This window comes from Schistocerca piceifrons, chromosome 2, assembly GCF_021461385.2.
Source record: "Schistocerca piceifrons isolate TAMUIC-IGC-003096 chromosome 2, iqSchPice1.1, whole genome shotgun sequence".
In the NCBI taxonomy this organism is placed as follows: Eukaryota; Metazoa; Arthropoda; class Insecta; order Orthoptera; family Acrididae; genus Schistocerca; species Schistocerca piceifrons.
Genome location: NC_060139.1, coordinates 244,411,170 through 244,423,592, shown reverse-complemented (window position 1 = coordinate 244,423,592; position 12,423 = coordinate 244,411,170). Strand labels below are relative to the sequence as shown.

General features: G+C 35.0%; 1 protein-coding gene across 1 annotated transcript in view; it reads left to right on the top strand.

The window, feature by feature from the left end:
- LOC124776360 (sterol O-acyltransferase 2-like) overlaps positions 1–10,559 on the top strand; it is a 278,540-nt gene extending 267,981 nt beyond the window's left edge. The window contains exons 10-11 of the mRNA XM_047251312.1: positions 1,683–1,822; positions 8,438–10,559. Coding sequence (XP_047107268.1) covers positions 1,683–1,822; positions 8,438–8,500 — 203 coding nt within the window. The 3' untranslated portion in view covers positions 8,501–10,559. The remainder of the gene's footprint in view (positions 1–1,682; positions 1,823–8,437) is intronic.
- Positions 10,560–12,423: the final 1,864 nt, after the last annotated feature.

The window sequence follows — 12,423 nt, the reverse complement described above, 5'->3', positions numbered from 1 at the left end:
TAGAGCAGCTACAAGTTGCATGGTAACTATTCCTTTATTTTAACACTTTCACTTGACCAGCATGAGCATCTTCATAACTGTGAAAACACATTGCATTACACTACTATACAACCAAATAAATTCACAGATTGAATTTCAACGTACTAATTTATGTTACATAGCAAAAGGCCACACAATACAGATTTAGGGTTGTTTTATGCCACCGTCCTGCATAAAATGGAATAAGTTGGTTGTGTACAGTTAACGTAAACTCTCTGGTCATGTCCATTCTAAGATTAAATGACGAGACATACCAGTTCTCATCGAGAGTGTTAAAGCCCTATCAATATGTGTGTTGGTTGAAATCACCTTGCGAAGCTGATTTAAAACACAGTAATACAAAAAACACTAGAACAACTTAACTATAACAAATATCCACTGCCTTTTTGAGCATTCACAGGTACAAGGCTAAAAAACTATACCTGACTGTTAAAATAATTATGAAAAGAAATAGCAAAATTACAAATTAAAATTATAATTGTCATTTTCATGGGTGTTGATACACATTATGTATGTTACAAGTCATTAAGACCATTAAAATTAACCTATATTAGTGTAGATGAAATGCACTATTCAGATATGATGATATGATTCCTCTTACATCTACAGCTACTGGAATGCAATATATGAAGAGACAGTATGTACAACATATGTATTTATTTACAACGTACATATTTTGGTGCACACATGAATTTGCGTTTACTCATGATAACAAATTTCAAACTGCATGAAACTTGCAAAATAAAACCAGACAACTGTTATGAAGGCCATTCATGTTGGTTCTTGGTGACATAAGGATAATAGTTGTCACTTGATGTTATTCATTTATTTATCTATTTATTGTGCAATCATACACACATAGTTGTATTTAGTTCTCTAGGATTTTAATGAGCTTTTACAAATATGACATACAGAAGTCAATGTCTGAAGGAAAACAGTCAATTTTAATAACCAGCTGTGAATCTTCAAAATGTGTTCATACCCGTGGGTGCAGTGACTCCTTACCATGTTTGACATTGACAGAGCCGACATGAATGGCCTTCCTGATTGTTATCTGGTTTAAATACAAAAGTTCTATGCAATTTGAAATGTATTATATTCAAGAGCATACACAGATAAGTATATCTACCAAATATATACATTGTAAATAAACATATACTTTGCAAATACCTTTTTCTCCATATACTGCACTGTTAATCTGTAGACATAAGAGGAATCGTGTCATCATGTCTCAATGGTATATTTAATCCATGTCAGTATAGATCACTTTTGATGGCATTAATAACGTATTATATACATGACATATGTATATTAATGCCCATAAAAGTGGCAATTATAATTTTAATTTGAATTAATAACTAGATGTGATATTTTAGATTTGTATGTGTGAATGTGTAGCTGTTTGCTATTTAATGTAAGTTATCTCATTGTAAGTCTAATTTATGATTTTAATTTTTTGCATGGTGGTGTAACACATTGTATTTCCACAATTCTGAAGGTGCTTGTATTGGTCGAGAGAGAAATGTAAAAACAGAGAAAAAGTACATGAAACTTGCAGCTGCTCTACAATTTTAACAATATTGTTTCTTACTTTTATTTATTATTATTATTATTATTATTATTGTTGTTGTTGTTGTTTACAGTGGGTCTGATGTTTGTATCACGTGATCGGCTGCCAGGTAGCAATCTTTTGATGTGGTTGTTCTTCACAATAGGAACAGGGCTTCTTATCAGCCTCTACATGATGGAGTGGTTCGCTCGACGCCACTGCCCTCGATTTATTGTAAGTATCAGGTATCTGACTACAGGTTTAAATTACGATTATAATCTAATGTATTTATTTTAGTTAAAGACTAATCTTTGTGCAATCCTTTAGAACATTTACGAGGAGCTTAAACACGATGCTAGAATGCAGTGCTGTAACACGCTGCACAAAAAATTAAAAAGACGAGGAGTACAAGGTGTAGCAAATAGATGGTTGTGTTCACACCTAAAAAAACTGCAGGCAGAAGGTATCACTTTCGTATGAATTCAACACTAAGAATAAAACAAGAAACAATCCTTACTTTCTAGCGAATTACCAATAAAAGATGGTGTACTGCAGGGCTCAGTCTTAGGTCCACTACACTTCATGATTTAAGTGGACAACTTCATTGAACATATGAGTCCCCAAGAAACTGTTCTATTTGTCAATAACACCAGCACATTGTTTACTGGATCCAGACCAGTAACCTTGCACTCAACAGCATAATGTTCTGTGAAAAGACTTTGAGTGGCTCACCAAAAACAAACTCACTATAAATACCGAAAAAGTTGTGGGTTTTATTTCCTCCATTTAATCAAATATCTATTCAAGCATGAGTAAAAACAGATGATCCCTTAGAAAATGAAAGTGTCCCAAAATGTTTGGGTTTTTGGGTTCAGCAAGATTTAAAGTAGGACACACATATAAATAACTTGTCTACACTCATCCATGATCTATTTTCTAAGAATATTAAAGTAAAAAAAGCAAAACAACAGTACAGCAGGCATACTATGTGCAGTTCCAATTGCTGCTTTGATATGGGATCATTTCCTGGGGATAATCAACACACAGGGTAAAGGTTTTCAGTATGCAAACAAGAGCTCTATGAATAATTTGTACCCTTAGAAAGATAGGCCTGTAAATCTCATTTTGCTGAGTCTGGTGTTCTGAATGTTCCAATTTATTCATTTATGAAACTATCTCACTCACTAGACTACCTCTTGAAAACAGGCAAACTACTACAGAACAAAACTGTACACAACTGTTGTACCAGAGGGGAATAAAATATACATAAAAAATATCACAGAACAACAGACTATCAGAGGAGCATAATTAACATTGGTGTAATATTACACAATAAGATAATGGAGGATACAAAAATTGTTATGTATCCAATATTTAAAATTAAACTAAAGGCATTTCTAATAAATTTATGGATTTGAGGCTGCAGACAGCTTAGAATATAGCAGAAACATGTAGTCACACATTTTATATTCTTATTACAGTTAGTGAGTGCATTATTTGAAGAACTAGCAGCACCATCTTCACCGCACATATCACAAAGTTATCCCTGACATAACACATTCTTCAAGAAACTTTTTCAATTCTCAACTCAGTGTTACACCTGTTATGATCTGTAGAAGTAAGCACTATTTTTACAGTTTTTGTACTTTGAGTGAAAATTTCTGAAAAGAAGACTGTACAATGAAGAATATGTTATGAATGTATTCATTATTATTGAAAGATGATGATTTCCAACTGCCAGGGGGAGTTGTGTGTCATAATGAACTCACTAATGATTCATTGTGGCATGCACATGTGGAACAGCAGCTCACCCATTGTTGAAAAATAAATGAAAAGAGTTTGCTGTCAGAAAAAATTATATAAATCACATGAAAGTGGACTCTACTGAGATCTTTCAGCAGGAAAATAAGAAAGTTATTGAAGCATCAGACAAAATTTCTCTCTTAATATCAGAAAAACCTTGTACTATTGGTGAGATGTTATATAAATCTTCCATCTTATAGCAACCAGAATGGTTTTTGGGAAAGATAGTCACTGAAAAATTGACAGGACACTTTTCAAACAGTGTGTAATGAAGGATCAAAGAAATGGCCCTGGATATAAAAGTACAGCTAGTTAAAAGACTGAAAAGTCTCCATTCTTTATCCTCGCAGTGCGGAGACTCTACTGATATAGCTCAACATTCTCATTTAGTAGTATGCTGTTGATGTATGGATGAGACAGAAATAATGGAACCATTATGGTTTTCTAAAAACTAGGAAGTATCATCAAGTATGTCTAATGTATTTCCTACTGGAAAAATCCTAGTCTATTGGCTCTCACTCTATGATTCACACAAGCTAAAACACCTAAGAAACTGAACACTGCACTGAAAATGACCATCAGTGTAATTAATAAAATTAAATGCTGTGAATACTCCTTTTTATCTGAATCCTATGTAACGACCTACATGCTGAACAGCAGTCTTTAATCTTCCATATACAAGTATGATGTCTTTCAAAAGGCAATATGCTTAGCATGCTGCATGAATTGAAATCAGATGTGGAACTAATTCCTTTTAGAGAGAGGAAAGCAGATCTTTATTGTTCATTCACTGATGACACCTTTACATTTTCACTAGTATACTTTGCGGACCTCTTTGAAATCCCCATTAATCTGCATTTGCAGTTTCAAGGTAAAAATACCACAATAATGGTTGCCAATGATGCCATAGACAGACTATGTAAGTATCACCTGGATGCTCTTATTACTAACTTCTCATCACTCCCTCAATTCAGTGAACTTCCAGATAGGCAAGAAACTGGCAGTGCAAGTTAGCAACATCACCCTTCACAATTTATGTGCATGACATTCCTAATGAAATTTACAAGGATGCATTTGAACTGAATTGTGTTGTGGATGAACTTAGGATATTTCCTATAGGAAACAAATGTTACAGGTCCATTACTAAGGTTACTAAGAGATTTTACCACTTACAGCAATTTAAAAATCACAAATTCACTTTTTAGGAAAAAGGATATACACAAGTATACTTGGGCCTGCAGAGGACTTAGATCAATAATTGACTGCATCTTAGTAAATGATAAGCTAGCGTGCCAAGTAGGGGATACAAGAATTTATAGAGGACAAGATCATTTCTTACTAATCTTTTTACAAAATGGAAGAAAATAACTAAACAAGTAACAAACCAACAAGATCAAAGTGTTTATAAGGTATACTTGCTTGAAGAGGACAGTATTAGACACCTGTACCGAAGGAGATCAAATGAAGAACTAGCAAACTTACAAATTAAAGACGATACAGAAGAAGAATGGCAAACTCTGAAGAATACTGTTTGCAGAGTAGCAGGAGAAGCTCTCAGTAAAAAGAAAAGAATACGGAAAGGAAACGGCCTAAATATTTGGAATTAGGATATAATGAAAGCTGTCAGAGAAAAACAGGATGCATCTATAAAACTTGTAATCAACCCCACTATTGAGAACAAACAATACTATAAGGAGAAAAGAAATAATGCTAAATGCATAGTAAGGAAAGCACATCAGGAGCACTGGGATAGGTTTATTTCAAATATTAAACATGATATCCACAGAAGACAACAAATGGCATATAAGGTTTTAAAAAACTGAAACACAACAGAAAGAGAGAAGATACCAATAAAAAGTATTGAGGAAGAAAGTGGATAAATCATTACAGCGAATTGTGATATGATCATAGAGCACAGTCTGACGAATTAACATCTGCACTAACATCACTTAAGAACATAAAAGCTACAGAAAAAGACAGCATTAATGCTGAATTATTAAAATATGGAGGAATTATGCTCCACCAATGACGCTACATCCCTTCAACGAATGTTGGAAGAAGAAGAGTATTCCCAAAGACTGGAAAACAATTCGAGTAATATCAATTTTTAAAAAAGGAGATAAAAACCTGTGGGGTAATTACAGAGGAATAAGTTTACTGGACTCAGCATACAATGACAAGATTTTAAATACAAGATTTAAAATCACAGCAGAAGCAGTACTGCATGAGGAACAAATGAGTTTTAGCAAAGGATGCTCCACAATAGATGCAGTTTTTATTCTACAGCAAATAATAGAAAAATTGAGAAGGCATAATAAAGAAACACACATTGATTTTATTGACTTTAAAAAAAGCTTTTGACAATGTCAATAGACAGAAACGTTGGGAAATAATGACGAATCACGGATACCCCAAAACATCTAGTAAATGCGAAAAAAAGTTTATATCATGACACAAGTATCACTCTATATCTCAATGGTAAAACAATTAATGAGGTACCAACTAACAAAGGGGCTGCTGCAGCTCTCCAACTTTGTTCAACATCTACATTAATGAAACAATACATATATGGAAATCAGTCAGAATTTCAGAAAGGCATCTACCTAGACAATAACATTCTTTTAAATAATTTACTATATGCTGATGATGCATCGATCCTAGCGGATAAGGATGACCTTCAGAAAGGAATCTACTTGCTAAAACAAATAAGTGCAAAATTTAATATGGAAATCTCAAAAGACAAAACCGAGACAATGGCCTTGTTGGGGAAAGAACCACTCAGAACCAAAATAGTGATAGACCAGAAGATTTTAGAACAAGTAAACCATTTCAGTTACCTTGGATGTGAAATGACGTATGGGTACAGCAGAGATATTGAAATTAAGCTTAGTAAATTCAGTTGGGCATGCGGAACAATCATCAGGGCCCTAAAAAACAAAACCAGGAAAGACACTCAAATTAAATTTTACAAAACTGTTGCAGTTCCCACACTGCCCTATGGGAGTGAGACATGAGTGATTACCAAGAAGCAAGAAATCCAGAATCAGGCACAAGAAATGAAATTCCTTAGATGTATTAGAGGCTGCACAAGAGAAGACAGGCTAAGAAATCAAGCTATTATAGAAGAACTGCAAATCTTTAGCCTCAATGATAAAATTCTAAATTACAGAAGAAAATGGAACGAACATCTACAAAGAATGGAGAGTGATAAACTTCGCTTAAAGGCAAGGAATTATGTTGCATGGGAGAAGAGACAGAGGAAGACCACGACAGAGATGGGTACCATAACAGGCAATTCCTGCCTAATACTTGAAGAGAAGATGATGAGATGATTAACTTAGTAACTTTATAGCAAGAACACAACCCTTTTAGGAATGGTGATCCTCTTCCTTTAATATCTAAAAGATAACTCATAGCAACAACAAAAACTTCATTGAGTAAAAGCATGGAAAATAAAAGAAACTCTTAGGAGCAAAGAAATTCAAGTTAAATGTGAAAACCATTGTTCAAGTGAAAACAGTTTCATTAGGTATTTAAATAAGACGCATGTTTGCAAAGGTATAACTGTTTGGAAACCACTGGACTAAACAGTGTTGATACAATCAAACTGATGTGCAGACTTTCAGCTATCTGTGTGTCTGGTATGATTGCTGCACCATAGCTTACATGTTTTCTTGTAGCATATTTAGCATAGGTGACCTTTGTTGAAAAACTTGACATTCCAGTGCTCCCCATAGATAGAAGTTAGGAGGATTTAGGTTTGTAAAAGACAGTAGGTATTCAATAACACCTCTCCAACTAACCCATCAATCAGGTAGAGGGTCATACCATACAAGTATGCCCTAACATCTCAATGGCAATGACATAAAATGTAATTTTGTTGTAGGTAATAATCTCTTATGTTCATAGAACTTTTTAATATCAGGGAGTTACTGAAGTCTAAAATATTTCAGAAACATCTGTTGAGTTAAAATACTTTCAAGGAAGACTAGGTCAACCCAATCACATGATGACTAACCACACATCGGTTCTTCTCAGATCTACCTCTTAGCATCAACAAATCGATTCGCAGAAGCTACAGATTGTGACTGTTATGGCACCTTTTAGTTTTATTGAACTTCATACGACCAAATAAACTTCTTAATCTTGAAAATGGCATACATGCCTTCAAACAACTCACTACTGAAGCCTTTTGTTTAGGTTATCCTCACTGATAGCATCTAGTAACCTTCAAGTAAGTACTTCCACTGTTCAACCTTCAGAGTGTTCTATAGACTTGAAACACTTATTCCACTTTAATGTGCACACCGAGTGCCAAATTTTTTCAATGACCTCATGAAATATTACATCACCATGGAACTGAGATATCGATTGTCACTGTTCATGATTACCAAGATCTTTACAATATACCCATAATGAACAATACCATGTCTTCAAACTATCACAAATACAAGAACTTATCCAAATTATTTTAGTCATTGTTCTTGCACTTCTTTAATATAAACACACTTCCAGCATTACCAAGATCTTTACAATATACCCATAATGAACAATACCATGTCTTCAAACTATCACAAATACAAGAACTTATCCAAATTATTTTAGTCATTGTTCTTGCACTTCTTTAATATAAACACACTTCCAGCATAACTTCAATACAGTTTTGCACCAATTGAAGGAAAACCTCATCTCAACCATCCTCGTTGAGCTGTCTTCTGTTTGTACCATGCATGCTGAGTATGTATTCTGGGACAACAATATACTACAGTACTGTGTACAAATCTTAAATATGTTTAATTTTGTTCCAAAGATACTTTCTGTAAAAGAGTACATTTGTTTGGATCCTCTCACATTACACCTGAGCTGGGACAGCTGTCAATGTTGTGAAACTACATCGTGATGATATTTATATTGTCATTAGCAGGAGATCTCAGCATCGTGCACACTTACACTCACTCTCTTACATGGTACTTCAGTTTTCACAAACATTCATATAAAAATCACAGCTGCCAAAATTGCATTATGTTAATGGTTTTTGTTTTGCAGGATTCTACATGGGACTTCTTTGTGCCAAGGTCATGGTTCTGCTCTCCACTCACATCTGAATAACAATAACTTGTGTACCATAAGTTAAGCAGGACTTCACTTTGAAGATTGCTCTCAAAAGTTGTGGATACTCAAGAGAACTAACTTTTAAGAATAGAACTAACTTTTAAAACAAGATTATGTCAGTGCACCAGAATAAATTATTTTATAGTGTATATATACAGACATTTTAATTGTATTCTAGTAAGTCCATTTTGTTACAATATTCATAGTTTGTTGCAATGTTAACTCTGTGAAGAATGTGACTGTGAAAGTTGTACTTCTGTATGTGATGTACTTTTGCACTTCTGTGGTGTGAAATGTTTCTATGTATATGGCATTTGTAACGTTCTTATTTTGGTTTTTTTACTTATCAATCAGCATCCTTGTGCTACATTTTAGCATCCACTCCCCCAAGCCCCTTACGTTGCTTTTAATGTACAAACACTGAAGGTACTGTGTAATAATACAACAAGTACTGATGACCATGAACGTACAGAATAAGTCTCTTAATGAGTTTCTGTACATAAGTAAATGACAGAGTTTTGTCTTAATTGTAAACGTGTTAAGTTGTTTGACTTTTAGAGAAGTACATAAAAGTAACATAGGTATATATTTGTTACAAAAATGTACATCATCATAAGTCATAAGTGACTCCACACCACATTAAAAATTCCTTTTCTAAGAAATGCAGCAAATACTGTCATCTGTCCAACTGCTGTGTTACACAGCTGTAATACTGGAGGACATCTGAGTTAGTGTCTTGCTGAAGTTCCCTTACAAGGTAGTTGTTGAAGCAGAGAGGATACAATCATAATACATGATTCTTAATTAAGTCTTCCATATCAGTTGGTTCATTTAACTTAAGATTAACGAAGCTGTCACATCCCGCGGATTTTTGTTTTGTGGCCTGATGTCTATCTCCTGCCTTCATAAGTTTGGCAAAAGAAGATTCCTTCCCCCGATCTGAACCCATGGTGGCCCTCATACCAGAGCAAGACTCATGATCAGTACCTCGCAGTCACACCACCACCACCACCACCGCCACCACCTCCACCACCACTCAGCCAACATCATATCCACTTTCAGGTCACAGGTGGCTCCACAGTTGCTTTGCTTTGGTGTGTCCACACTCTTATTCTACTTCCTCAACAAAAATACCTGCTCAGCAACTTGAATCCTAGAACCTCTTGTGTAATATGCATTTCCTAGATACAATACTACCCATTTGTTTCTGGTATGCTACAAGTGAGATTCACTGCAGTGGGATCAGAAACAGTTTCACAGCTGACACAAGGCCACTCAGGTTCATGATCGTTTTGACTTATGAATCCCTATCATCCATGTCTGACAGCATTATTTTGGGCACCTATTTCAGTTCATCTAATCTGTGGGTATATAACGTCTACCAGTCACTTTGAAGGCTCCATATTACCTGTTACAATAGGAGACAGCAATGTCATAGTTGGCATTACAACAGAAGAAATTTGGGTAGTTCTTCACATTCCCAGTGGATAAGGCTGTCAGATAAAATGATAACTCTGTCATGGTGTAGGATTTTAGTCCCAATAACATCAATATCATTTAGTTTAGTTGGTATGTGTGTAGACAATCGATTTAGTAAACACTTGAACATGTCAAAGGATGGAAAACATGTAACAATGTTTTTGAGAAGGAAAGTTGCCACTCACCATATAGAAGAGGTGCACACACACACACACACACACACACACACACACACACACACACACACACACATTCACACAAATGCAAACCACACACATGACTGCAGTCTCAAGCAACAGAAACCACACTGCCAGTGTGCTATACCGATTGGAAAGTACAATATCAGTGCTACCAGTCATTAGGTTGTATTGTCGTCAATCCAAGAGCTGCCAGTAGATGGGTCTGCCACACCATGAACAGAATAGCTTACATCACAGAACAATTTTGTTAAATGGAATATAAATGTTTTTGACACTGAAATCAATACACGGTGCAGTGGCAGTTGTCATAGTATTGTAATTACGTGGGTTATGTTGTGTTAATTGATTACTGATTTTCTTTCATTAAATATTTTGTATAGAGGATGGTGGATATTATTCCTTATCAGAATTTGTTGCAAAGAGGCAATCTTTGTTAGACATTAATCAACATGTTACGATTAATTATTTATGTAATAAGAATTTGTTTAGGAAGTGAACTGGTCTAGACGTTCTGTGCAGTGCATAGTATTTGTACATAAATGTAAATGTGATATATGCTACCTAGCTTTGCATTAATAAGAAAAGGACACAAAAACATAAGCTTTTTTCTTGTTTGAATAAAATATACAGATATTAATGATATTTAAATTATTATAACTGGAAATAATTCAGAGATTAGTCATATTTATTACCTTATAAATGGTTTGGTGCCTCAGAATTGTGTATACAGCAAATACTACTAAAAGACTGTGTGATCACTAAGCATGAGCAAATTACTAGGGGAACGTATGATAGTAGTGCAACATTTGATCAAGAGTTCTGCTGGCATATGATATGCTCAATCACCAATATCAAACAATGGAAAATCCAGTATGGAATGTAACAATATTACAGAAGGAAAGTTGCTACTCACCATATAGTGGAGATACTAAATTGCTATAGGCACAACAAAAAGATTCACACAATTACAGCTTTTGGCCATTAAGGCCTTTGTCAGCAACACACACACACACACACACACACACACACACACACACACACACACATGAAAACAAAAACGCAACTTGCACACACGTCTGCACTTTCAGACAACTGAAATCACTAATATGATTTGCAGTCTGCCCAGTAACATTCTCTCATTCTCTATAGGCATATGTCCATACGAAGTTTTTTGTTTCAAATGAGAATTCGTGTAACATCCCTAAATGGTGACTGTTCCTCCTGAAAGACTCTGTATTATGTAGTAAATATGGTTCTGAAATTAATACTGTGTTATTCAAGCCAAAAAATTCGTAATCTGCAAGGTCTTTTGTTTTTACATAGATAAACGACTTACTTATCAACTTGAAAAATAATGGAAATAACTGAACAAGTTTGTCAGGAGAACGTTTCCTTTACAGAATCATAAGGTGTTACAACTACAGGTCGGTGACTTTTTGCAACTTGGTGGAACTCAGAATTATGAAAATACTAGATTTTCTTGTACTCCATTACTTGTGTTGGCTTCAGACTTTACTTTGGTACAAATTATATTACTTTTTGTGTATGTTAAGTAGCAATAATTGTAATGATATGAAATTGTGCAATTTCTGGCCACTAAGCCTGAGCTGCATTCACACACAGGCTCTGCAAGAGGTCATATACAGACTGATTTATGTTCTGATGCTCACTTTGTATCTTCTCATTATATATTTTTTTCAAACCTACAATCTCAATAGAGTGAACCTACCGTTAGCTGAAAAATACTTCACATACTTACATGTGAGTTTTCTCATACTGAACATAGTTGAAAAGCTGAATGGTGCTAATATTAAGCCAAAGGCTGGTAACATTATTGATGTTGTACAAACATTCGTACTTGTTGGTAGATAGTGTGCCTACATTTGAGCACGCACCAGCAGCATTTTCTGAACATGTTAAGATGTAATTACATGAATCATTGTGGTCTTAGTGCTAAATATGAACGTTGTCTCAGCAGCAGAAATCATTTGTTTCCCTGAACTGCTGAAGTCTGGCCCTTAAGTAACGGCCTGAATGGAGCACAGATCAGACAGCGCTGATTGCTATTTCCCTTGCAAACTTGGGTTGACAATACTGTAGTGTCTTAGATGCAAGCATTTTGGGAGGCATGTGCAATTGGCAATAACAGCGTCCAGCAGAGCGTGCCCTTGTCACAGATGCCAAATTGTGTTTCTCATGCATGCAGGGAGCCGTGAGCTATAACCACAGAAGAAAATGTCA